The sequence below is a fragment of the Panthera tigris genome, chromosome E3 (assembly GCF_018350195.1).
Source record: "Panthera tigris isolate Pti1 chromosome E3, P.tigris_Pti1_mat1.1, whole genome shotgun sequence".
NCBI lineage: Eukaryota > Metazoa > Chordata > Mammalia > Carnivora > Felidae > Panthera > Panthera tigris.
In genome coordinates this window covers 33,845,825-33,873,693 of record NC_056675.1, presented here as the reverse complement: position 1 = coordinate 33,873,693, position 27,869 = coordinate 33,845,825, and the positions used below count along the sequence as shown (strand labels likewise).

The following is a 27,869-nucleotide window of genomic DNA, read 5'->3' as shown; positions in this document are numbered from 1 at the left end:
CGCGTGACGCAGGCTGCCCGCACGTGGCCCCGCAGCGTGCTTGTCGGGACAGGTGCGGGGCCGCCACCCACCCCGGCTTGGGCTCCCCGTCCCGCGCTCCGTTGCGCTGGCGGCCTCCAGGGTGGACTGGCGGCCGCGACACGGGACGCTGTCCCCGAAGACCAGCCCGCTGGCCTTGCCACTTGCGAGTTTTTCTTCGAGCTCGGAGGCCCAAATTGCCCGTGAGAGAAATGGGACACTGAAATAAACAGATGGGGGAGCACTCTGCCAAGCTGGACACAAGTTGGGCGTTTCCTTCTCTTTCTCCACGTCCCTCCTCCCCTTTGGAAGCCCAAAGGGCTCGAGCAGGCTGGCTGCCACCCCCGACACCCCAGCGACTCCGAGGCGCAGAGGCCCGACTTACTTTTGCTTCCCCTGAGGCCGGGAAGCGCCTGAAAAGCCCCCGCGGGGCGCGGTCGCTAGGGCGGGTCACGTGACCCCGACTCGACGCCCCGCGGGGTGGTTGTGCCCAGCGGCGAGCAAGCGAGTGCGCATGCGTACCTTTTACCTCTCCCCACCCCACCCCCGGTTGGCTTGGACGCAACCACTGTCAGCTCCTCCCCCTCCTCCTCCATCCTTCCCGACATATACTCCCTTTCCCCCGCCCATTGGTTACGTCAGGCAGACAGGCCGGAGAACCAATCACGGAGCTGTATTCAGAGGCCGGCACGCGGAACCGGTCTGATCGGGCCAATGGGGGTCCTCGAAGCGGGCGCGCCCCAACCGGGCCGGAGAGCTGAAGCCGAGTGGGCGGTGCTTCCCCAGTCAGCATGTGGGCGGGGGAGGGCGGAGACCAGCAGCCGCAGAGGCGTCGACGGCGGCGGCGACGACGACGTTCCTCAGTCTTCGGGGTGGGCTCGGCGGCATAGGCCGGGCTGTGCGGCGGGCTAGGCGGTCAGCGGCGGCGGCCTTAGGAGGGCCGCGGCGCCATGGGCGGGCGGTAGACGGGTTCGGGCCGGCGACGCGAGGTGCGGTGGCAGTCGTCCGGGCCGCGGCGACCTTCCGCGAAGCCCGGGGGTGGGGAGGCCCGGGGCGGGGGTCGTCCCGGGCTGCGTGGGGCCGCGGGGCGGGGCTCGCAGGCCGTCGGGGTGCAGGAGGTCTGGGCCGCCGCGAGGAGCCGCCGCCGGTCGCTGGGCCCCGCCGCCGGGCCGCTCGACGACGACGCTCCCGCGGGGGCCCCGCCTGAGGAGGACGCGGCGGCGGCGGCGAGGCCGCGGGAGGCCGCGGAGGATGGAGGAGCGGAAGGAGGAGGGCGAGGCCGAGATCCAGGAGCACGGGCCCGAGCACTGGTTCTCCAAGTGGGAGCGGCAGTGCCTGGCCGAGGCCGAGCAGGACGAGCAGCTGCCCCCTGAGCTGCAGGAGGAGGCGGCGGCCGCCGCGCAGCCCGAGCACAAGCAGCAGAAGCTGTGGCATCTCTTCCAGAACTCGGCCACCGCCGTGGCCCAGCTCTACAAAGGTGAGGCCCGCCGCCGCCATCTTGCCGCCGCCGCCCCGCCGCCGCCGCCTCGGCCGCCTCGGGGCCGGCCGGTCGGCGGAGAGCCCCGGGGGTGGCCGCCCTGGCCCTGCCGCCGCGCCACCGCCCCGCCGCCCCCTCCTCACAAGATGGCGGCGCGGGGGGCGGGCCCGGCGGGCGGGCCGCGGCTGAGCAGGGGCCGGCGCTGGGGGCGCCCCCGTTTGGGGCCGCCGGGGGCCCGCCCGCGCCTCGGGCCCGGCTGCCGGCGCCCCTCGGGCCGGGAGGGGCCGGGGAGGGGCTCCCACTCACAAAATGGCGAAGGCAGGCGGCGGGGCCGGCCATTGTGCCCGGAGCCGGCCTCGGGGCGGGGACCGGGAGGGGGCGCCTCCGGCGGGCGCGGCTCGGCCCCGGGGGGCTGCACTTCTGAGCCCCGCGGCTCGGCCTCGTCCCCGCCGCGACCCCCTGCCCGCCGTCCTCGCAGCGAGTGTGGGATCCCGAAACCCTGGAACAAAATGGCGAAACCTAATATGGCCGTTCGGAGTGATCGACGCCCAAATAACCTCTCTTTCTCTGTGTCTCTCCCTCTCTCTCTGTGTCTTTTGTGTTTCTTTTTTCTCCCCTGCACCCCTCACCCACTTTTTCAGACCGAGTGTGTCAGCAGCCAGGACTTTCTCTCTGGGTCCCCTTCCAAAACGCAGCCACCGCCGTCACCAACCTCTACAAAGGTAAAGATAACCTTGCTGCATTGCCGCCTGAGGGGAAGGGCAGCCTGCGTCAGGGCTTGAGTCCTCCGTTGCCAGGGAGGTAGACACCCCGGCCCGGACTGCCCGAGCCTTTTCTGCGGCCGAACCCGGCCGCCGAGTGCCTGGAGCACTTGGTGGGGCGAGAGCTCCGGGGGTGGCCTGGCCGGAGCACGGATTCTCAGCTGGGGCGTCTGACCCCCTCTTCGCCTGCCTCGGGGACGTTTGACGCTGGGGGCAGTTTTGAACGTCATGTCATCGCCGAGAGGGGGCTGCTGGATATCCTGCCCTGCAGGAGACCGTGCTCCCCGTCCCCGAGTGTCAGTAGTGCTGAGGTTGAGAAGCCGAGAGGGGTGCAGCTTCTCATCGCAGAAGTCGCCCAGGGAAGAAAAGGGTTTATGGTTTGGTGCCACAGACCGACGTGAGCAGCTCCTGGAAAGGATTCTTGAGAGTTAGGCAACTCAGACCAAGGTACTTTGGTAGCATTTAAGTGCGTTGAAAATCAGCTGATGGGAGTAATCTGTGTGCACGTTAACGTACTGTTCTTCCCTAGCAACCTCGAATAATTGCTTGCAGAGCTGCCATCTATCTGATTGTATATTGTTGGCAGGAAACGTGTTACCAGAGTTTGTGTCGGTAGGTTTGTGCTTTATTGATAGTGTTTTTTGGGGGCTAATCTCCTGCCCCCCAGTGACCGGAAGATCTGTAAGTAAAGGTTCTTGTTCTTTGCGTTCTCAGTAACCATGGCATTAGATTTTGTGTCTTACGATTTTGAAGATTTGGAAATTTGGATTTGATGTCTTTTGGGGTTAAGGTTCCTATGGAGAAAGGATTTGAATTTGTTAATCTTAGGAAAAATGTAATTAAATCAAACGTTTTCAAACTTGTAGAAGCTGCTGGTAACAGTAATGGACTATGTGCACTTCAGAATTGTCAAAACAAGTTGAAGCACAGGCTGTGGACTGCCTTTTCAGGTTCTCATTTTTGTGTAAGAATGTGGAAATGGTGGCAGCATTCTATAGGAAAAATGTCCCTTCTTGTGAGATTTCCTGGGTGGAATTTGCAGTTTTGGGGGACAGTAATTTGAAAACAAACTGGTGAATGGAGTGTTAATTCCAGGGAAGGAGGAACTCAGTCTAGGCTTGCGAGAAAAAGGAAACGATTAAATGTTGTCTCAGTGGTCAGCTTTGATTCTATGTAGGTGAGTTCCTTAAATTTTGGCTTTTGAGTGAATTACTCTAACATTTATCAGTGCTTGAGGGTGTTAAGCATTGTCTGGAATGGCTCTTGTTTTCATCCAGAGAATTTTGAACTATTTAGTACCTGTTTTAAAAACTCCTTTCTTGGAGTATAGTTTGGATATTGTGTAGTCAGTCTTCTTAAGAATCGTAGCTCAAATTTGACAAACCTACATTGAGAGAAAGCATCTACCTCCAACCCAAGCCCGCGGCCCCGCTGATCTGATTGCCGTGTGTAGTATATAGTTTCTCACGTCCATTAGGTCATGAGTAGAGCTTTATGGTATGTGGTCTTTTGTGCCTGGCTTCATCCACTTCCCATGTTTCCGAGATTGATCCCTTGAGTTCATACTGAAGGTGTGAATTCTGCCCCTCCTTTTTTATTTTTTACTTATTTTTTGCTGAGTAGCATTTTGTTTTGTGAGAGGTACTACAGTTCGTTCATTTGTTTGTTGCAGTTGCTTTTTGTTTGAAGCTGGGGGATGGCACCATTTTTGGTGCTTCTGTATGCCAAGCTCTTTGCCTAGGTCATGCAAAAATACGAATGTCCCCTAGATTTTCTGTTCAGTTTTTGGTGCTGTTGTGTGTTTTTATGATGTATCTCTTTAGAATTAAAGCTGGCGGTTTTGTATATTGCCTTAGGTTAGAAGATGCGTTCAAAAGCTGAACTCTGAAATTATCCCTAATTTGATTACTGGATTTGAAATTACTTTTTGTAATATACTGTTTCTGTTCAGAAGATTTAATGAGAGCGCTTCAGTTTTTTAAAAAATAAAATCACGTGATGTTCTTGGGTTATTGTGAATATTAGATTGTTAGAACTCGTATTTTGTGTTGTGTTACTGTAAAGGTAAATCTATCTTTCTTTACCTGTTAGGAAAGGTAAGCTGTGGTTTGTGGTATTTGGTAGTGTGGCAGCATAGTCTTAACTGATTGACAGAAAGGATCATGCTCTGCAGAGCCTCACGTTCCTCTTTTTCAGGGTGAAGTGCTTGGGGACCAGGAATGCAGCTGTAGGAATAATTAGGTACCTTAAATAGAACTGGTACAATTAGCAAGGTAGTGTCACCAGTGCATACAGCCTGGAGTAGTGGTAAATCTAAATCATCCTTCATAGCTCTGATTAAACGTTTACATGTAATTTACAAGGGGAAAGATTTGGAGGGTCTCTTTAAGTGGACACTGCTTCAGTATTTTATATGATGAAAGACTAAAGCTAAAGCTAAAAATGGCTCCTTTTCCAGTCCGGGGACAGAGAGGTTGGCACTTGTACCAGGTTCTTGATAACCCCTAAAGGGAGCACATTGGAAGCTCAGAATGGTGGTAAAAGCTTAACTGAGGATCTTTTGGTTGCTTGTGGGCTTTTTGAAAAATCAAGTGTCAGTTTGGTTTGGCTCGGCTCGAAGGATTTAGAGGAGAGTGAGTTGTCCCTCATCGTGGACAGGATTCAGCAAAATGGAGTGTGTGGCTCCTTCTACTCCACTGAGTAGGGCCAGACTTGGGTATCCTCTTTTGGAAAGGGGAAGAAAAAATCTTGATGGTCGGTTCTCATCTCTATCTTGTTTTGGTAAATATAAAGAGGGCGATGTTTGTTTACTTTTCAGTCAGGTTCTGTTCCTGGCCTGGTACAGTTTCTGATGTCTGCAACTGAAGAGGGGAGCGAAAAGTTACTGAAGTTTTTTCAGTATAAATACTGAAATATTAATATAAATACCCCTGCATTTTCCTGGGTGCCAGTCGCAATCTGTCTCCTGATTCCTCAGTAGGAAAGTACTGGTCTCCTTACCTAATGCTAACTTCTTTCTGTTTTGGGGAGGGGGGGGGGGTCCTTGCCCAGAAGAGAGGTTGGACTGGTGGTTGTCCTGGGATAAGGCTAATCCCATGGGCCTCAGTGGTGAGTCTAAAGTGGCTGCAGGTACCTTAGCTCTTCAGCAGAGCCCTTGAGCCAATGCTTGCTCTCACCCTACAGGGCCACTTCTCAGCATTTCCCTAGCTGACTTTTCTTCTTTAATGTTTTTGAGAGAGAGTGAGTGGAGGAGGGGCAGAGAGAGAAAAAGAATCCGAAGCAGGCTCAATGCTGTCCGCACAAAGCTTAATGTGGGGCTTGAACCCATGAACTGCGAGATCATGACTTGAGGTGAAGTTAGAGCCTTAATCTATGGAATCACCCAGATGCCCTTCCCGTTTATCTTTAAAATAGTTTTTTTTTTTTTTTTAAATTTTAAATTTTTTAGTGTTTATTTTTGAGAGTGTGAGCAGGAGAGGGCCAGAGAGGGAGACAGAATCTGAAGCAGGCTCCAGGCGCTGAGCTGTCAGCACAGAGCCCAATGTGGGGCTCGAATCCACTAACCGTGAGATCATGACCTGAACTGAAGTGGGATGCCTAACTGCCTGAGCCACCCAGGTGCCCCTTAAAATAGTTTTTAATTTTAATTTTTTAAAGTTAGCTCTACACCCAGTGTAGGGCTTGAACTCATGACCCTGAGGTCGAGAGTCACATGTTTCACCGGCTAAACCAGCTAGGTGCCCTTGTGTTGACTTTTAAAAACTGCATCACAAACTTGAGTTGCATAGTGAGTTCTATCATCTGTGTTGGGAGGTTTCTCTTGATGCTCTTCGGGGGTTAAAAATGTTTCTGGTTCTCCCCTTGAGCACTGTTTGCCCAGGGGGCATGTCTACTCTAGCAGTGCTTAAAGAAAGCCCGCACTGCAAGCAGCACTGCTGCTATTGTCGGAGTTTGGATTTTGGGCTGTCAGTACTTAGCTGTATGGTTCTGAAGACAGGTAATGGAGGGAGATGCTTCACCATTTGTGCTCCTTCATTTTTTCCCCTGTAACTGGGGATACGTTACCCAAACCTTAGAGGACAAGATCTGAGTTTAGTGCTAGGGTATCTGGGGCAAGGTGAGTGTTGACCTTGTTGGTATTAAAGTTCTGTTTTTCAGCTTTTTCTGGCTCTGGGAAGTCCTTAAGATAAAGGGAAGAAATTCTAGGTTATTTTTTGCCTTTGAATTTTTCTTTTTTTTTTTTTTTAATCTTTAAAAATTTAAAATTTTTTTCGCCTTTGTTTTTGAGAGACAGCATGAATGGGGGAGGGGTGGAGAGAGAGGAAGACAGAATCCGAAGCAGGGTCCAGGCTTTGAGCCATCAGCACAGAGCCTGACGTGGGGCTTGAGCTCACGAACCGTGAGATTATGACCTGGGCCTAAGTCAGACTTAACTGACTGAACCACCCAGGTGCCCCATGCCTTTGCATTTTTTTCTTGTGTTGAAAAAAGCTTAGTGGGAAGTACTTTCCTTTTTTATCTTTCCCTAAAAGTACTAAATGTAAATTGGATTGGCAGGTGAGAAAAATAGCACGATGCCCTTTAAGTCCTTATTTTTGAGATATCTTGATGCCAAATCCTTTTTATAATATGCTGTCTCACTTCCGTGTAGCAATCTTAGACCATATGTGGAGTGAGGGTGAGCAGGATGTACTGAGAATTTGGGCCCAGTGGTGAGCAGTTGGTGTCTAAATCAGTGGTCAGAGAAAGCATGTTCTACTTGGAGATAAATAGAATTTCATCTCCTTAAAATTTGACTTTGTGGACTTGGTTTGTGACTCACCTGTAAAAAACCCATTATTGACCTTTGAAGCTTTGTTCAGAAACGCCTTAATATGGATTATTGTTCTCTAAGTCTTAAGTTTTATTTTTAATATAAGGAGTAGTGGCCTCAATCACTAATATCCCTTGTGGATTCTGTCAGTTTTTGTAGAAGACAGTCTTTTTTTTCCTTAAGTTTATTTATTTTGAGAGAGCGCGAGCAGGGGAGGGGCATAGAGAGAGAATCCCAAGCAGGCTCCACACTGCCAGCCCAGAGCCAGATGCAGGTATTGGCCGTACAAACCGCAAGATCAGGACCTGAGCTGAAACCGAGTCGGACCCTTAACTGTCTGAGCCACCCAGGCACCCCGACAATCTTTTTCTTATATACAACTTTTCTGTAAAAGGATGTTTTGGTTGCAAATAAAGCAGAAATTACAAGGCAGACAGGCTTCAGTGGTGTGGGCATGGTTTGGCTCCTCTCTGGCTGGAAGGCTGAGGATAGGATGGATTTAATTCAGTCTGTCCTGCTCTCAGCTCTCTACACTGTGTGTGTGCACGTGCATGTGCAAAGCACGAGCTTTGTTTTGGGGCTAGTTTCAGTTCGTTGGCAGCTTGCGTCTTCGGGTCACTCACTGACGCTGACGAGCCCTGGCGCTTCTTTTCCCGGAGCTGCCAGCAGATGACTTCTTTCTACCGGCTCTTGGCCAGAGTTGGGTCACATGCTTAATCTGAACCAGTATCATAGGTACTGTTTGGGGCTGTGCAGATGAGATGAGCACTAAACCACGTGTTCCACCTCTTGAGTGAATGTGAAGAAAGCTCTCCCTACAGCTCTCCAAACAGAAACTTTGGAATCCCTTTCGGAGAGGCAGGGTGAGGACTGGATGCCAGGCAGATGAGGCCACTGCATTTCTTCCCTGGCTCCTTTCCATTGTTGTGTGTGCTGGGTGAAAATTGAGTATCTAAGTAGCTACAAGGGAGTGCTTCTTTTTGGATACACTGCTTTGTTAGGGAATATAGGAGTCCTTTTCTCAAAACTGTTGGAAAAGGCTTTTATTTTGCCTGTAGCTCAGATCTTTGTATGTAATGAAACCTTTTTCATACTTATTTGCCCTGTGGCAGACTGGTTGGTTAGTGCCGACGCGTTTCTAAGTTCAGATATTTAGTCGTTAGTATTCCTTGCAAATGTTACTTTGGTCTAGCAGTGTGTTCTCACAGTGTGTAGACCCTCTAAGGAGAGTGGGAGACGGTTTCTCTTTGGTTGGGGAAGAACTGTGTCCCTTCACCTGACTCCCAGGCACGGCCCTCTGAGCCTCAGCTCCAGTTCCTTGTCTCTGAAATGGGGAGGTCTGCTCTGGCTAACTCCCATAAGGTTTGTGAGTGTCAAAAAGCTATAAACAGTGAGATTGGGTTAATCTTGTCGGTGTCGCAAGTAACAAAATTGTGCATTTGGTCTTCATCTCGGTAATCAGATGATTCTGTGCCTCTTGTCCCCTGCCAGTGGGGACAGGATTGGACCTGTAAAAATCTGGAATTCTGTTTCAGCTGCTTATATAAAACCCTTTTTTTTTTTTTTAAAAATATGAAACATGGGACATCTACCATGACTTGTCCGAGTCCATTTGTGTTTTGAATAAGGAAATGAATGTGTTGTGCTTAAAGGTTGGGTTGACATTTTGATGCCCTTGGGGTTTGCCTAACCTTCAAGCTTCTGGCCCTGCTGCACAGAGGCTTTTTGGCTTCAGTAAAATAGCTTTGCACATAAGACTGTCCCCACAGTTTCTGTGCTCTGCATTTCTAGAATTTGGATGTCTGTCTGTCAAGGTTCAGATGTAGTCACAGCAGTCTTGGGCTGAGAGCCTTCAGAAAGCCATCCTTGCGCATGTTTATGGTGCTGCTGTTCACTAAATCAACCTGTGATGACGTTAAAATCTAGCCTAGTCAGGCCTAAGATGCTCCAGTAAGTATTCATGTGTCTCCTGTTTAGTGCAAGGTATGATGGGAGGATTTTATTTTCAACCAAGCAACAGTTTATAAGTCCTAAACATAAGGACTGTATTTGAAATGCTTTAGGGTCAGTCAATGTGACGTTTTCTGTTTAGGGAAGTAACTGAGATTGGGTTAATCTGGGTGGTGAGGTGATTGGATTCGCCTTTCAGGATATGCTGTTAATGGTACAAAACCAAGTTGGGCCCGGCATTGCAAAAGGGTGTACCTGAAGACCTTAAATGTCACTTTTTGCTTTTCTCTTCCTGTACCTTCTAACCTGTAAAAGTCCATGTTTTAGAAAGTGCCTCATATTTAGTGTGTTCTTGGTTGGTTCTGTTGTTTCAGGCTCAATTTCTGAGGTGAAATAATTGGTCAATTAGGAAGACATTTTTTTTAGTCGTGTAAATTTTAAAAGAGCTTCACAACTTACATAACTGTCTTTCATCTAAACCAGTGAATAATTGCGTTTTCCAGCTTTGTTCAAATCTGTGATTGAAGCATCAGGCCCTCCTTGGGGGAGCCTGGCTGGCTCAGTTCGTAGAGCATACAGCTCTTGATGTCAAGGTTGTGAGTTCAGGCCCCATGTTGGGTGTGGAGCCTACTTCAAAAAAGAAAAAAAAGTCAGGCCCTTGCAGATCTGATTTTTGGGATTTCCTTGTGTCCTCCATCAGAACAAACCAAAATTTAGCTTTCTTCCCTGAATTGTCATTTTTTTTTTTTTTAAATAACCGCTTCTGGTGGCCCCCTCCCTTTGGCCCTTGAGTTTTGTATCCAGTTTATGGAGAATTTTTTGGTGTCTGGTTTGCCAGGTGTACATTTACACGACTACTTCATCTTGGTTTGCGCTGTGCAGTCCTCCTTTGCACTTGTTTTTTGTACTCCTTTTGCACTTCCAACTTTTCCCCCCTCTGTACTTCCAATTCTGGGCCTGCTTCCATTTGGTTCTTGAAAAATAAAATTTCCTCGCTCTGTTTGGAAACCCCCTTCTCCAGTTATGAGCTTGAGTATAATCATTCTTTTAGGTAGGGTGGGTTTGTAGAAACCTGGTTGCTTCTAGGTACACACGTATGTTTGGTGCTGTGGCATGGGATCAGTTTTTGCTCAAAGACATGATTTCTCTGAAAATGCTTCCGGTGCTTTCAGAATCTCTTCTTTTTAGATCTGGCTTTCCCAAGGTCATCTTAGAGTTTACCTAGTCCTGAGATTAGCTTCAGTAGAGTCTTTAAGAGATGGAAAGTGCTATAGTATACTCCTAAATGCTGTTTATCTTTAAAATGAATTTCACGCTTGCTTTGTTTCTGATGAAAGGAGAAATCAGAAGCTGTTCGTTCACATTGTAACTTGGTGTTCAAGTATGAGATACTAGAGAAATTACTTCGTTCCCAAGCTGCTTTCTCTATCTTTAAAATAAGAATAATCTTCTTCTCAAAGTTGTGATGGAGTTTACTTTTTTTAAAAAAAATTTTAAATGTTTTTATTTATTTTTGAGACAGAGACAGAGTGCGAGCAGGGAAGGGGCAGAGAGAGAGAAGGAGACACAATACGAAGCAGGCTCCAGGCTCTGAGCTGTCACCACAGAGCCTGATGTGGGGCTCAAACTCATGGACTGTGAGATCAGGACCTGAGCTGAAGTCAGACCCTTAACTGACTGAGCCACCCAGGCGCCCTTGGAGTTTACTATTTTTCAAGCGTGCTCCCATGGACAGATTCTTCCATTAAAAAAACTTTTTTTTTTTAACAACAGGGATTTGTCATCTAAAGAACAGGCCTTGTTATAAAGTTCTGCTTGTGCTGTCCTCTTGCCATCTTGTTTAATAATGCAAATTCATGGCAGTTTGGGATTCTCTGTGATGTCTGGATTATTGTGTTTCTTTCTGGAACACAGCTCTTTTTTCTTTTTCTTCCTTTCTTCCCTCCCTCCCTCCCTCCCCCTTCCTTCCTTCCTTCCTTCCTTCCTTCCTTCCTTCCTTCCTTCCTCTTTTCTTTCCTTTTCTTTCCTGTTTTCTTTTTCTTTTTCTCTTTTCTTCCCTTCCCTTCCCTTCCCTTCCCTTCCCTCTCTTTTCTCTTTTTTTCTTTTCTTTTCTTTTCTTTTCTTTTCTTTTCTTTTCTTTTCTTTTCTTTTCTTTTCTTTTCTTTTCTTGAGAGAGAAGGAGAGAGCAGAGGAGGGGCAGAGAGAATCCCAAGCAGGCTCTTCCCACTCCATCAACGTGGAGTCCGATGCAGGGATCAAACTCCCAAACTGAGATCATGACCTGAGCTGAAATCAAGAGTTGGACACTTGGGGCGCCTGGGTGGCTCAGTCGGTTGAGCGTCCGACTTCGGCTCAGGTCATGATCTCGCGGTCAGTGAGTTCAAGCCCCGCGTCGGGCTCTGTGCTCACAGCTCAGAGCCTGGAGCCTGTTTCAGATTCTGTGTCTCCCTCTCTCTGACCCTCCCCCGTTCATGCTCTGTCTCTCTCTGTCTCAAAAATAAATAAACGTTAAAAAAAAAAATTAAAAAAAAAAAAAAAAAAAAAAGAGTTGGACACTTAACTGACTGATCCACCCAGGTGCCTTGGAACCATCTTCTTTTCTTTAAACTTTTTATTTATGTATTTATTTTTGAGAGAGAGACAGAGCACAAGCAGGGGAGGGACAGAGAGATGGAGACAAAATCTGAAGCAGGCTCCAGACTCTGAGCTGTCAGCACAGAGCCTGACTCAGGGCTCGAACTCATGAGCTATGAGATCATGACCTGAGCTGAAGTCGGATGCTTAACCAACTGAGCCACCCAAGCACCCCGAAACCATTTTCTTTAATGTCACTAGAAGTATACTCATGATTTTCTGCTAGCAGAGCAGTCCAACTAAAAATAAATTGCAGTGGCTTAAATTTCCCAGTTCTTTTTCCAACTGTGTAAAATCATGGGAAGAGCAGGGATTGTTTTTTTGAAAACTTGGGCTTAGTATATACAGGGAGGGGTAGTACTTACAGGGAGACTGGGAGGCCAGTCGGAGATTTTAGTTGCAAGGTCTTTTGGGAATGATTATGAATGATGGGAAACTTTTGGGGGACTGGAAGCAGAATCCAAGTGTATACTAGGGAAAGGAAGCCTTTTCTGTTTCCACTGTGCTGTTTGGTGTTGGTGTTGACTGGTCAATCAGAATTAATTTTTCCTCACTTCTAAATTGTTTGCTGCGGCTTTCAGTGTGTTCCCAGTTCTTGGTGCTGAACTGATCTGTAAGAGTGTATCCCCAAAATGACATGGTAAATGTAGGTGGCCTGAGTGCTTTGTAATATTTAGTTCTCTGTTGAATGATGTGATGCTCCTATTTATAATTGTGAGAATTCACTCCTTCCTTTTATTCTTTTTTAAAGTGAATTTTGAGAGAGAGAGCACGACCAGGGGAGGGGCAAAGGTAGAGAGATTCCCAGGCAGTCTCCACCCTGTCATTGCAGAGCTCAACGTGGGGATCGATCTCACTGAGCCAAAACCAAGAGTCAGATGTTTAGCTGACTGAGCCACCCAGGCACCCCAGGAATTCACTCTTTTCTGAAAGAGTGTAGAAGCTTAGTGGTTAAGAATCATGGACTCTGGAGCAAAATTCCAGCTCTCATATGTATTCTTACACCTTGGTAGAGTTCCTCGGTGTAATTCACTTCCTTGTTTCCTCATTTGCACCAGGGGGACCATAGTACCATTTTCAAGGTCGTCTTGATATTTTTTTTCCTAAAGTGAAGCTGAGTATAGTACTGATAGACGTTTAATAACGTATCCATCAGAGCTCCTGGGTGGCTCAGTCAGTTAAGCGTCTGACTTCAGCTTAGGTCATGATCTCTGAGTTTGTAAGTTCCAGTGCCTTCCAGTGCCGCGTTGGGCTCTGTGCTGACAGCTCAGAGCCTGGAGTCTGCTTCGGAGTCTGTGTCTCTGTCTTTCTTTGCCACTTCCCCACCCATGCTCTGTCTCGAAAATAAACATTAAAATAATTTTTTTAAAGTAACGAATAAAACTATTATTTTTTTAAGGAACAAGGCAGAAGCTCTAGGACTGTGTGATGTTAGCTCTGAATTTAGACCGTGAAGATTTAATGCCACGTATAACACTTGAAACATGGATGAAATACCATTCAGTTGACTAAATTACTGATAGACCTCCAGAACCCCAATCTTCATGATGCTCATTTTGGTTAGCTCCTGAAATAGTTTTCTCTTAGGAGAGAATGCTGCATGGCTCTGCTGATCATGATGTATCTTTTTTCTTGTTCTTTTTTCCTAACAGAAAGCGTGGATACTCATCAGCGAAGTTTTGATATTGGAATTCAGATTGGCTATCAACGACGCAATAAGGATGTGTTGGCTTGGGTTAAAAAGCGCAGAAGAACTATTCGTAGAGAAGATTTGATCAGCTTCCTGTGTGGGAAAGTTCCTCCACCACGAAACTCTAGAGCTCCCCCAAGACTGACTGTAGTGTCCCCTAACCGAGCTACTTCAACGGAAACTAGCTCATCTGTAGAGACTGATTTGCAACCCTTCCGGGAAGCCATAGCTCTGCATGGTAAAGCCGTTTAAACATATTTCTTTGGAAAAGTGGTTAAGAGTGTGCCTGTCGACCCCTTTACACATTTAGGTTTAGGTCCAGATATATTGTCTTGTCTTTTGTCTCTTATTAGTAACTAAATGCTCCAGAAATGTTTACGCAGAATGTAAGCTAAGAACTTACCTGGGCCATTTTTGAATGTTAGCTAGCCTATCCTAAAAAATGTTTTTAGAAAGTTAGTTTGAGCTTATCAGTGTCACAGTAACAGAATCTTGCAACGTTGATTAGAATTTATTGCTTTATACTTCTTATTGTACATGTTTTCCTATTATTCTGAGTCAAACAGGAAGTTCTTGTGTCTTCAGAATTCTGTTATATTTCCAATTGCCTGGAGAACCTGGTTAGCAGCAGGCAAGTGAGGCAGGAAATTGTTGGGCTGTTCTCCTGGGGACTCCCTTTGGCCCTGCAAGTTACTGAGTGTGCCTGTCAAAGGTGAGAGTTGATGACCCAGGTGGGAATGGACAAATGTAAGAATGATTGATTTTCCTTATGTCTCTTGTCCCTTAGGTCCTTGATTTGATAGTCAGGACTGTCAGGACAGTCCATCACTATCTCCCCAGGCCAGACCTGCCAGAAGGCGGCATTCTTGGCCAAGGGGTTTAAGTATTATTGGAGAAGCCTGGGATATGCAGTCAACAAGTCTGTTGTTTGTTCCTCTCTAATACAGATTTCCAGATAGAACTGGGAGAGGTACTTACAGGACATTTAATACTGCTGTGAAAATAAAAGAACAACAAAATAATGAGACTTAGTAGATACAGAAAAGAAAACTTGAATGGTGCAGGTGACTGAGCAGAGAGAAGCAATTAGTGAATTAGGTCAGGAGTCCTGTTAGAAGTCAACATTTCTGGGCCACAGTATAGGCCATCTAAAAAACCAAGTAACCTGGTAGTAAAAAGGGTGGGATATATATGCAGAGGACATCTATATCCTTGAAGCTTTAATGCTTATGTTCTTGTTCTCTTTGGCGGACCTTGATTCTTTACCTACACCCTTCATCAGAACCTGGGGTTGGAAACAGTGTTTTTCCCTTTTGATAGTTTGATAAGTTAAAAATACATCTGTTGCAAGAGAAAGTCCCTGATATATGGATGCAGTACTTAGGACTGCCACTGTCTCATGTAGTGGAATAGTCATGCATCAGAACCTCTGAAACTCAGGCAAAAAAGAGGTCCATCTGGTCTTTGTTACAGAGTTCACATCTTTTACCGTTAAGTTTGGAACAAATGATTGGAAGCGTGTGTAGTGTCAGGTGGCTGTCCTGTCTGCGCATGGTAGGGCCGTATGCGGTTGTCTCTCTAAGCATTCTGATTTTCCTTATCGTCAAGTGCAATTTAAGATTCATTCCATACCTGTCTCGTTAAGATTTCCTTTTTCTCTATTCTACTATACTTAAGAAGATAGTTTTAAGACACACAGATGCCACTCCTGTTATGAAATCTTAGTGCAATTGTATACCTTGTAAAAAGGGCCAGCTTCCCCCAACCCCTCTTTAGACTGTTCAACTTGTGGTTTATTATTTTCCTGAACTTCTGTTGGAGTTTTAGTAACAATGTAGTTTTAAGAAGAGATTATATTTATAATTTTGACTTAAGTTTAAATTGTGAGGTTTGAGAAAGTTCATAATTATAAAGCTATGTAGAAAAATAATCTTTCCCTTCAATAAAGTTTCCCATCAGCACAAGTCCAGAATATAGTGGAGACTCAGTGTACTCTTTACTCTTACTCCTAAGGTTCATACCCTGAATTTGTGTCTTAAAACAGTCTAGTAATATGGCCTCTTGAAAGAGTGTACAGAAACATAAATTGCATCGTGTTTTGTCCTATAGTGGTTTATAGAGGACATCGATGTGTTGAGAATGCTAGTCTGGTTATGACTGGAATGATTTCTAGTAATAGGGCATTGTTAACTAAGTTGTAAGGCAGATTAATGACCAACTTTGTAACCAGCGGTCCTAGTGATCTGATTTATTGGATAGTCTATAAATTGAAGTGAAAGCTGTTTAGATGATCTTTGAAAACATATTTGGAGACATCTCAATTAGGGCACATACTTGTCAGAATTTAGTTTTGCATATAATTTGCTTAACCAGATCTGTGAAATGTAATTGAAGTCAAATTGAAGTTCTTAGGAATCTGCATTGGAAGGAGAGTCTAAATTTATGAAGTTTTAGGGTATGGGTTGGTGGGGGAGGGGTGCATAGGAGAAGCACTGTGTATTGAAGCAAACTTCTTAAGTTTATAAACCGCAAGCATGAGTGTAGGGGATTCACACCATTCTATCCCTTTTTATAAGACAGGACGGTTCCCCCCCCCCCCCCATAGTTTTTCTTTATCAGTTCCGAAACACCTGTACCAAGCACCCTAAATCTATCTAAAATACGCATTTTTATTTGAAGAAAAATGGCAAAGATGTAAGGTACTTACAGTACATTTATTTCTTACACTGTGTGTGATAGTAAGATCCTCTGATTAGTACCTCATCTGCCTCAGACCGAACCCAGTTTCAGTCATACATCCATCAGATGGTTAGCAAGCAGTTTCAGTCAGATCTGTTGGTTACTGAAGCTTACAGAACATAATCAGTCCTGTGCTTTGTTCTGGCTCTTGTCTGCAGCATAGGTCGCTTTTTTTCTGAGTACCATGGCATCTAGTCATCTGGATCTTAAACTCACCAAGAAGTCCGGGAAACACAGGCATGGGCTACACGTGCAGCTAGGACCTGCCGCCTCATTTTTAACGTAATAGAAGATTTCAGGTGGACCTAAAATCCTCTGGACCGTTGTGGTGGTTCTCCGTCTCCCTTTCTGATGATGTGGCTTAGGCATGCCTTCTCATCTGGAGTTTTCCTTTTCTTTGGTCTTTTCTTTGTCTGCTCCTTCAGCCTCTGACGTTTCCTCAGGTTCTTGACTGACTTAGATTTCACTCCCGCGGTTTCGAGCCCTCGCCGCCTTCTGCAGGCCCCTTGCTTGCAGTTTCGCCCACTTTGGGCCTGCCGGGCGCGCGTGTTCTCTCCTGTCCACCACGCCACCCCTGCAGGCAGGGCTCTCACACAGGGCTTCACGCGGACTCCCCTTCCCGCCCCGTCAGCAAATACCTGGCTTTTCCTCATGGAGCCATCCAGATGCGTACATGGCAGATTCTGTGCTGTCTCTGGGAATCTATAAATGAAGAGTGAGTGCTTCCTTTTTTACTGAGGCCAACACATACTTGGAAAATTTAATGTCCTGAGCATGGTTTGTGTATGATGTTCTAAGGGCAGAAAGGGACATTTTACAGTGCACACTGGCTGTACGTTAAGGGAAGGCTCTTTGGAGAGGATAAACCCTGGGCTCTTGGAATAATCTTCCTGCTCTTGCTTCCTGGCCCTGAGATGACCCAGTTGCCAGTCCGTGTTTCCTGAGGCCTCTGGAGCAGTCCTTTCCGTCTCGTCACTTGACTGAAAAATGACTTTTGTCGATGGAGAAATACGTTGAAGTCAGAACCCAGCACTGAAGGGCCCTTCTGATTGGATCTTCACCGTGGGTCAGATATCTTAGCTATACTGTCTCATGTGTGAAATAGCTCCGTGCTCTTTTCCAGTTCTTTCCCTTCGCCTGCTCATACTTTAAGACTGATCAAACGCTTCTTCCGTAACGAAGCTTTCGTTCTCCCTTCTGAAGCCTTCCTTGAGCTGTTAATCTGCTCTTTCTCTTTAGATTTGCTTCTTTGGCTGTCCTTTCCAACATGGGGCTACCTTAGGGCAGGGCCTGGTCTTAAAGTTTCTGCCTTTACCAGAACCTGGCAAAGAACCTGGTGTTAGATGTATTCTAAGTTGAACACAGAGTTCAGAGGTCTGTTATGTGAAAATATATAGTACAGTGGGTGCAGAGAACCTTTAGAAAGAGTTGAGGATCAAGATCCCCAGATGACTATAATAAGGGTAGAAGTAATGGTGTACCTTAGGAGAGCTACAAAGTAAACTCTTTAATTAGAACAACCAAGACTCGAATGGGGTTTGAGGATGATGTACCATTACAGCTATTTTAGTGTTTACTTAGTGCAAGCAACTCAGCTTGGGACGTTCTCATTTAACCTTACACTTGCCTGGAGTTACTACCATTTTGTTGACGAAGAAAGGGCGTATCTGGCCGTGATGGAACAGATGAGTAACTGGTAGAATAGGTATTCCGGATCTGCCTGTATACACACTCTTAACCACTGTGCCTCCATATTTGTGCATTTATGGTCCTTCCCCCATGGGGTTAGGGGTGGAGTGGGGTGGGAAAGATCCCTAGGCTTACTTTTCTTCTCTAAAGACATCAGAAAATACATGAATTTTGTATCTTGGGGTTTTCGCCATGGGTGAACCTTGAGAAGTAGGCTTGAAGGTGAATGGTTCGGGGCCTGTATTTCTGCTTCATTTAGTAGGAAGAATATTTATTTAGGCTTTTGTGTGTAGGCTACATTCCCGGTATGACCTTGGGCAAGATGGTTTACTTTCCCAAGGCAGTCGTCTTTGTAAGGTGTTAGATTAAATGAGAAACAAGCAAGGTACTTACCCTTTCACAACACCTTTTTACCTTGGGAGAAGCGGGATTTTCGGTTAGTTCTGAGTCCTGTGCAAAGAGTGTTCTCTTTGCCTCTGGGTGGCATTTTATTGCAAAAGTAGACCTGGAGATCAGGTAGCCTTTGAGGGTACTTTTTCCCTCCTCTTTTCAGTAAGGATGCCCTTTTAAATTGCATATATTACTCCAGAGGGGAAGGATAATTTAAAACTTAATGTTTATAACTTATGTTCCTTGCTAGGATCTTGTGCTTTTTTTTTTATCTTGATATAAATCTGTGGAGTTAGTGAGGTTCTCTTTCTACTGGATGGACAGACTTTGACTTGACTTGCCCAAGCTAGTGTTATATCTGGAAAGCCTTAGATGAAATCTGGTCTCCTCGTTCTGAGTTCTGTTCATTATCATGCGGGTTAGGAAAGGGTCGAGAGTAAGATTGGGGCATAGATTGGGGCATACATTCCTGGAAGGGGGGAGAGAGCTGATGAGGAGAAGGAGCTGGATACCAAGTCACTTCGCTCGCTCTTTTGATACCAGCATTAAAGCCTCCTCACATCATCTTGTGGATGGTCTTTGTAGGTTCTGGCCCTGGTTCAGACTGTTCTGTAAAAATCAGAAACACTTGGTTTGTGTTCCAGAGGTCATTTTGATGGCATTCTTGACTGAAGTACTAGGAATTAACATCACTGGGCCTGGGTCGTCCTGTAAAATTCATCAGTTCAGACTCAGGCCCCTAGCATGCAGGGTGTCGTGTCATAATAGGCACTGCCGTTGCTGTCATTGGCATTTGGCTTTAGGATCTCCCATTGTCCAGTTTTAAGTTCCTTTGGTGTTTAAAATAGGAAGTTTTAAAAAGGCAGTGGGATGCTACATTCACCAGTGTAAGTACTGAAAGAGGCTTAGGCAACCCAGCATTTCCATGACCCTGGAGAATTTCAAACAAAGGAAAGTTTGTTTTTTCAAAGAAAGCATTTTGTGAGTTAAGCCAGCAGCTCTTTAAGTATTGAAGTCTGAAGTCTGAATCCTTTTTAGTTTGAAATCCTGCCTTTTTTTTTTTTTTTTTTTGTGGCTGTAGTCTTATGAGTTCTGATTTCTGCAGTTCATATCCTTCCGTGGAAGGGGTGGTCATTTAAAAATAAAGTATATATTGTCATTATGCAGCCTTTTCTATTGCCCAGCATTTTACTGAAAGTAAATACCATGCAGTCTATTAGAGACTAGTGGCAGGGGCCTGTGTGATACAAAGAGGAGTTAGGTAATGTCTTTGAGGAATTTCTAGCCTGATAGATTTCTATGAGAGCATTTGAAGTGTTCAAACCTAGGCAGTCAGATTGAGGCACGGTACATTGCCTTTGGAGTTCATAGACTCCATTTATGGCTACTTGCTTTTTTTGCCTTTAGTCTTCTCTGGACTATGTACATGGTGATTCTTGTTCTCTTAAATCATTAAGTTGCTTGACAGATTCTTGGACATGGAGAAAACTGGGTGTAGGGCTTTTTAGAAAATTGTGTAAGGTCAGGTAGGAATTTAACTTAGGAAAAATGTAGGGCCTATTCCTAGTTTGTCATACTCAGGGTATAAAACTGATACCACCTTCTCCTAGGGTTTATGGAAAGCTGTGATTCCAGGCAGCTTGAACCAGTCGGGTTTTCGTACTCCTCTGAGCACAGGTTTTTGTAGCTTTGGTTAATTTGGTCAGCACTTCGTTTGGCCTGTGTGCTCTAGAGTGGTACAGAAGAGAAGTTAGGAAATTCCAGTGAGAGCAAAGCTTCTTGATACAATTTCACCTGAGATCCAGTACATTTAAGAAGAAGTTAAGTAATTGTGCTTGGTTCTGTCTCTTCCTTAAGGATTCTTGTCCCCTTCCATCCTAGAGGTAAATGTTTAGAAATATTCTGACCGCACCGGTGCTTAGGTTAAGCGATTTTACACTGGTGGAGTAGTGTAAAGGAGACTCTTGTAACACTGCAGAGGACTAACTGGAAATCCATGTACCTGTCAAGGTGCTCCCTTCTCTTGCCCACACTCCCTGTGCAGCGTGTGGGACAGTGCTAGAGACTTTACTGTGTGCGTGTCTGCATCTTCCTGAAATAACAGAACTGTCAGTAGTTATTTTAACAGCAAAATATTTTTTTAAAAACTTATTTGGAAATAAAGATGTAAGAGATTTAATGCACCAAAACAATCACCTCTCTTAAATGCTTAGAAAAATGATTATTTCAAAGAAGCTTCTTTAATTAAAATTCATCTCTGAAGGCTGGAATCTCTAAATTACGGCCTTTGTTCAAACCAGCTTTTGGGAATGAGGAAAATGAAGGCAATTAACAGCATTAAAATTTTTGATGAAAACTTGGCATTTCTTTATGTTAAGATTAGATATTAGCTGCTGAAGTTTCTGGGGTAGGACTTCACTAAAGCTACCATCAATGATACGAAATTGTTTGGAAGTTGCAGTAAAATTTTCTTGGACAGTTTTTCATTGATGTGAAAAAGGAGTCCATGCAGCCATGCCTCAAAGCCAGTTCGTGCACCTAGTACTTAATGTCCTCCGGTAGTTTACGAAGCACTTGAACATTTGAGTTTAAATTTTCCACTAGTCTTCTGATTTACAAATAACATTCTCTTGGAAAGTTTGAAAATTTCCGAAAAGTAAAAAATTCAGTATCTTGTTATCTGACTATACAGAGATAACCACAGTTAAATGTTTGGTGCATTTTCTTTCAGTCTTTTTTTTTCAATGTATAAATATTAAAATTATTTCATAGTTGAGATCATACTGCATATATGGTACTGTATCTTTTTTTCATTTTAACGTCGTGAGCATTTTTCCCATGGCATTAAAATTGTCTTTGAAAAACTGAAAGCATTGGGCTGTCAGCATAACTGAAAATGTTTTCTTGGTGTGACACATGTATCTTTGTAATTGGTTTGATTTAGTGTGCTTTACTTCAATAAAAATTCAGTATTACAATTTACATATTGGGGTGGGGAGTGGTATCTACTTCAAATTACTAAAATCTTAGTAGAATTCTTTTTTCAGTGATTTGAACTCCTTCCTTGGTGCATTTCAAACACAACATTTACACACAAGTGCTTGCTTGCTTCAAAACCTCAGAACACCACTTTGTGCACAGGGAGCTCTGGCCATTTGAATAGTGCAATTCATTTGAAATGCAAGAATGCCAGTTTCCTAGGGTTCCAGTCAGGAAGTTCTCACTTGGTTCAAATTGTGGGGATTTCAAATCCCCTCTCATGCTGCAGATGAAAAAAACTGGTGGAGCGTATCTGCCGAGCATTCTGAGCCTGTGCTGAGTGGATCGACAATGACAGTCCTCCGCCTTTTCTCCTCTGGGGCTGGCCCTCTGCTCTCAGTCTTAGGGAGTTGGGGAGCAGGTAGAGAGTGTAGAGGCGGCCTCCAGGCCACGGGCTGCTGGACGGAGGAAGGGGGGGGGTGCATCGGTCTGCATTTGCTCTTTCTGTGCCGATATGTGATCTAACTATGTGCTGGTAAACTGGAATTACATGTAATTAATTCTGAAAACAGGATTATCTTATTATCTGAAGCATGAACTTGGTATGAAAATAATAGTTATGTGCTGCTCTTAACATTTGACCATGTAACCTAGATACCTATAACCTGGACTGTAACTGTTTTAGCTCCAGTGGGAGCTTTCTTTTTAAAGTATGATTAAATCATCCTAATCTTTTTTTTTTCCCCTCCCTCCTGCACTAATCATTTAAAACGAATGCAGAAACTTTAAAACTGCTAAGTTTATCTTGTATTAAGCAATGGAGACTTTTCTGTCTAATCATACTACTTGTTCTGCTTTTTGTCAACTGATACTCCCATAGCCCTTTTGAAAAAGTGTGTTTTGGTAGAAATTAAGTTGTATGCCCTCGGGCTGTACAACTTAGTTTTTAGTTCTGAAGCATGTTCAGACTCTCTGTACTTGTATAGGCCTGATTGTTCATGTGGCTTAGCTAAGGTTTCCTGAAGCATCTTCCAGTAGCTGTCATTGGTTTGTAAAATAAAATTTGGGCTGTTTAAAATATATATTTTTTGGTTGTTAATCTTAATTTTTTTTTTTTTTTTGACACGAAAGTGTTTTTGGGGAAGATTTTCAGCTAGTTAAATGTTGAAAAGAATTTTCACTGCTGAGAGTAGGTGGGAGGAAGCTCATGTTGCACATTGTGGTTGCACTTGAGCTGCCCAACTAAAGCCCCCAGTCATACACTCAACAGAAGAAAGATGGCAGTTGCCCAGCAGTTACTGGGGAATTTTCAAATTGACCAAATTGATATTTAATGTCTCTTCTTTTTCATGGAGAATAGCAGTGGAAACAATAGAAGTGTTTGCTTGATGTGCCTGTTCACTTCTGGTGGAGTATTCTGCGAGCCTTGGGTATTTGTCCTTAGGTGTTAATAAACATGTTGCTATGTTAACAAGAGGGGTTCAGGGTGGGGGGGGTTGTTGAGTTCTTTTGATGGTTTCAAATGATAAAGGGGATTAATTACTGAAGTTAGCCCAGTTTCGTGCCGAAGGCCTAAATTTTGCAGTCTAATTATCTTAGGACTTCCTGTATTATGAACCAGCTATGAAAAGGTTCTTGTTTTAATTTCACGGACACCTTTTAGTAGTTTGTTTCAGGCCGCTAGGTTGGAAAAAAGAAAGCACAGCACATAGAACTTGGGGGAAAAAAAAACATGCCAGCAATTTGGGAATAACTTAAGTTTTTAAAAACTTGATGGCAGAGATTTAAGAGACAAGAGCCACCTGGGTTTATTTCCGGGCTTTGGAGAGGGGGTGAATGCCAGCAGGTTTGGGTTTCAGTGCATTTCAAAATGGATAGACTTTGAAGCACTCCCCTGTTTGCAGAATTGAGCGAATGCTGTGTGCCAGGCACCATGTACGTTAGGTGGAGATGAAGCTACACGATTGTACCGCGTTGCATGAAATGAGCCCAAGATGTTTCTTTCCCTTTTATTTATTTTTTAATAAACCTGCATGGCCTGAGGAAGAAGCAGCGTGTAGCGCCTTTTTGATGTTAAATGGGAGAGGTCCAGCAGGCAGTTAGAACTGTGGATGGGCCCATGTGCACAGGAGAGATCCCCTGTGCTGTGGAAAACGATGCCCGTCGGTAAGCTAAGGGGTCGAGGACACCACCCTGCGTGGTACCCAACTTGTCCGGTGGAAGTGAACCCCGCAGAGGCCACTGAGGAAGGAGCTGGCGGGCTGCAGACAGGAAGGAGTGGAGAGTTTCAAGCAGGAGGGAAGCGGAGCCAGCCAGAGACTAAATAGGAGAGAGGTGGCAGAGTCAGGAAAGGAGCCTCAGGGCAGAATAGGTGCCGGAGGAGCTGGGGGCCAGGCGTCAGCAGGTGCACACGGTGGAAGAGAGGCGCTGGCCACCCTACCAGAGCTGCTTGGCCGTGCACATCCGCTCTCCCGGTGGTGTGGGAGCACGAGGCCTGAGAGAGGCCAGGCGCAAGACCCTGTAGCCGCTTCATGCTAAAATCATGTTGACTTGAAGAGTGTAACAGTCAAGGGGAACATAGATAGTGCTTAAGTTTTGAGTCGCAGCTCTTGCTTACTAGCTGTGTGACCTTGGGTCGCTTACTTAACCTTTTAACCTCCGTTTCCCATCCGCAAACAGACCATATGGATGTCGTAGGATCACTGTGAGGATGAAAATTAAAAGTACTTAACGTAGCACCTGCCTCACACAGGAAGTACTCCCAAGATTAGTGCCTCTATTATATTTTTTTAAATAGGCACCAGCCTTGCAATGGCTTAGAGCTAAGGAGTGACATGCCCACCCTTCCTCTCGCCACCAGTGGGAGGGAGGACGCATCTTCCACAGGCAGAGCAAGGAGGGGGCTGATGGCTACCAGGTAGGGAGTTTGAGAGCAGGAAGAGGTGTGGGCTGCAGAACACAATCAGCATAAGGGAGGCTGTTGACGCCTGCAGCCTGAGAATGTTCACAGAGTATTTGTAGAGTCAGAATAATGTCAAAGTTGATGTGGTAGAAAGAGAATTTTTTTCTCAACATTCAAATTTGAATCACATTAACAGTATAAACTAGAATGGGCCCCTACCAGACCAACCTCTAAGCTCATTTTAAAATCTGAGAAGTTCTGTTCTCTGGGAACATGGAGTATCCTAGGTCATAGTCTATGAATTTAGTCAAGCAATAACAAAAACCCTGTGTGAGGCTAGAATAGCGTAAGGGGAAGTTCGTAAGGGAAATCCACCGTTCGTGATGTTAGGTTTTCAAATTCAACGCTGTGGTTAATGTTTCCTGGCGTCTCTTGGGCCTTTCACAGGTTCTTCCTGAACATTTCAGAGTGGAACATATGTTTGCCTCCTTAACTGTTCAGGAATCTGAGGGATGAGTGTCCAGCGTTGGGTGCTGGGTCTGTTCTGGATTTAATTCAACCTTGAAGGCAGCAGGATTTTTTTATACCGCCATAGGCACTACCTCCTTCTCAGAGGGATCATCCATGATGATAAGTGAGGTTGTCCCGAGGAGACCAATCAAGTCCAGACCTTGGGCGATCGTATAGCTTGTTTCATCCAAGGGCAGACTCACTTTGTGCTTGAGGTCCCTGCGTACTTTTTCAGTAGTGACCCCTTTTTGGGGCTGCAGCGTGCACGGTTTTGGATGATCATTTGGGGGAAGTCGGAATGAGCCCACTCAGACCTAGAAATCATCGCTCCCCTTCGTGCACGTACACACACTATAGGGGGATCTATTGGGGGTGGTGACTCTGGATAACCAAAATGTCCTATTTAAAGCATGCGCTTGCTGTCCTCAGCCATAAATTATAAGCAGTATATACCCAGTAGAGTAGATGGGAGGGTTTTGTGATCTGTGTATCCACCTTATACGGTGCTTGCGACAGAGTATGCTTCCCAGAGTTGTAATTACCAATATTGTAAATAGTGGTAGTCTTCCCAATGAAACATCTACGCCAAAAGCCCGGCGATTCATTTTTCCAGAAGGAAACATAACTGCCCCCTGGTGACTCCTTAAGAAAACAGGCAGACCTCCTTTGACACTATGAAACATTGAAAGTAAAGTGGGTTGCTTTCAAGAGGGTTAAATAATCGAGCAACTCTAAAACCTTTTTTCTTCTTCCTAGGTCTTAGTGGTGCAATGGCTAGTATAAGCGTGCGTTCGAGTACCCCAGGCTCTCCTACACATGTAAGCAGTGGATCGAATGCTAGTCGAAGGAGAAATGGACTCCATGATGTCGATTTGAACACTTTCATATCAGAAGAAATGGCACTCCACTTGGACAATGGTGGAACTAGAAAGCGTACCTCAGCCCAGTGTGGCGATGTCATTACAGACTCACCAACCCATAAACGCAACAGAATGATCTAAACTACAGACATTTTCACACCCACCATGCTGCTTGAAAGCCACTCGATCCTCCACATATACTCTTATTGCAAAGGAAACATGAGGCCATCTTCCCTTGTTCACTGTTTAAGACAAGTGAATTCTATAGTGGTTGCCATAAAAGGAAGCTCTAGGTATTTACAGTAGATGCCTCTTGTAACCATGGCTTTCTTAAAACTATAATCCTAGCAGAGGACATCAGACATCGTGTAGTCATTAGCAAGATCATCATAGGCAAACATATTATCCGTTCCAAGGCTAAAAGTGACCTTAACTGTATTTATTCTCAAAGGGAAAGGAACTATCAGATGTTATTTGGTTATATAGAATGCTTCCCCCACCCCCTCCCACCCCCACTCCCCTTCTTCTTCTTTTTGGTCCATTTCCTGCTGCGTTGAGTATTTTGCTTCAACAGTATTGCCAGGTTCCTAAAATGATCTCAGACCCACGATTTGGCTTCCTCGTCAAATCTGCAGGCTTCCAGTTTTTGCAGCGGCCCTGTACCGTGCACCTGGTCTCTCTGTAGTCCACAGTGTGCAACTTCTAATGATGGGACTGTGCCCTGGTTTTAGTTTTCCAAGCAGTTTCTGATTCTGGTGATTGTGTGATGTAAAGAGGTGCTATGATGGTCATGCAATTAATACTTAATATTGAATCAATACACAGAACTTTATTGGATTCACTTTGTGTGTGTTAGCGCTCTAAAAGTAGCAATATGATTATTAAAGTGCCCCCCCCCGATTGACCCCGTAGGCTTAAAATACTCCTGTTTTAAGACAAGTACTACTTCCCACGCAGGGTACTGTTCCTTACGGTAAATGTAAACTTGTAGACTGCATTCAAGGGGGACCTACAGTAGTGAGGTCATGAACTTGGAGGATGGGCTTCCTTTTTGGCTCAGCATTAGCGAGAGGGAGTTGGATGGTGGGGGAGGGTAGGTATTCCAGTCTCTCATGTCCTTTTCTATCTACATTTTTCACGAATGCCCTACTTTGTGCAGTTTTCCATTGGAGTTGGTGGAAGATAAAGGTCTTCGATCTGCCAATAATGTGATCGCAACTTAAGTAGCAACCCCCCCACTCTCCAGTCCCCCCTCCCCTAAAGAGTGCAGTTTGGAATCTCATTCTGGAAAAGATGGAATCGCATGGAGGCTTCTCTAGATGTTAGTTAGACCTAAATAAAGGTTCTGAGTAGATTCCTCTTTTGGTCCCTTATAAGACCTCTTGTAGCCACAATGTTTTAGAGCATGCTTCACCTTCATTTTTAATATCTTGAACTGAATGATAGTCTTTTTTAGATGAAGAACTGATGTCAGCCTGCCAGGTACTGTAATTTATTCTATCATATTATTATGTTATATATCAAGTAGGACAGTGAAAATGTTTCCTTGCAAACTTGTAGTCCAGTATCAGTTAACTTTCTGTTTTTATCCTTAAAAGACCACTGCAAATCAGTGGGTTTTTCCAGTAATTACTCACAGCACTTTGTTAAAGTTTGCAATTCCTTCAGCCATTTAATAATATCTTTCTGTGAAGAAACTTTGCTAAGTTAACCATAATATTCATGGACTGGGTGGGAGGTGAATGGAATGTTAGAAATGTTCTGTATTCATATAGATATAGCCCTATTTAAAACAAAAAAAAAACCCCAACAGAACAAAAGTCAATTCCATAGTAAAACTTAGGACTGAAAGTGAGGTATTTGAAAATTTTTGCAAAAAGTGGATCATTCTTTTTTGTTTGAATATAATAGCAGGAAGAATTATACCTGAAACAGACGAGCCTGTGTATTAGGAATACTTTTAAGCTTCCCTTTGGAATATGCCCAGAAATGCATTTGGAGTTACCATTGTTTTTTTTTTTTTTCCCCATCGTTGTAAATTTAGATTCTGGAATTGGCGTTTGGTGTGGTGTGAAGCGTAGCTCACAAGTGGCCAGACCCGCTCTTCCTGAAGGATTTTGAGATTGAGGAACGCCTGTATAACCCTCCCTTTATGCCTTGGTTCTCTAGTTCCTCCTTCCGAAGAATAACAGGTTTTTTTAAATTTTTTATTTTTGGTTGTTTTTTGTTTTAGTTGGTGCTCTGACGCTGAATCTCAGTACCCTTTACTCTCGATTGTCAAATTTTGATAAAACATGTGCCATTTTCTTTGGTTAGAGAAAGCAGGTCTTAATGTCTGCCAGAACACGATTTATATGCCTTATTGGCTCCATTAAACTTTTTAAAAACTTTAGCATTCGTTACTTTTTTCCACTGCATTGAATCTCAAATGCGATTTGTCAACCTCCTCGTAACTCC

The 27,869-nt window shown here is 44.9% G+C and overlaps 1 protein-coding gene across 1 annotated transcript; it reads left to right on the top strand.

The window, feature by feature from the left end:
• The first annotated feature begins 914 nt into the window (after window positions 1-914).
• Window positions 915-27,804, top strand: CE3H16orf72 (chromosome E3 C16orf72 homolog). The gene is made up of 4 exons (XM_042972374.1): window positions 915-1,495; window positions 2,137-2,217; window positions 13,306-13,581; window positions 25,309-27,804. The coding sequence occupies exons 1-4, from the start codon at window positions 1,270-1,272 to the stop codon at window positions 25,551-25,553; spliced, it is 828 nt and encodes a 275-aa protein (XP_042828308.1). The 5' UTR covers window positions 915-1,269; the 3' UTR covers window positions 25,554-27,804.
• Window positions 27,805-27,869: the final 65 nt, after the last annotated feature.

Coding starts and splice junctions, on each gene's coding strand:
- CE3H16orf72 (XM_042972374.1), top strand. CDS start 1,270: ATGGAGGAGCGGAAGGAGGAGGGCGAGGCCGAGATCCAGGAGCACGGG. Junction 1,496..2,136: donor CGTGGCCCAGCTCTACAAAG/GTGAGGCCCGCC, acceptor CCACTTTTTCAG/ACCGAGTGTGTCAGCAGCCA. Junction 2,218..13,305: donor CGTCACCAACCTCTACAAAG/GTAAAGATAACC, acceptor TTTTCCTAACAG/AAAGCGTGGATACTCATCAG.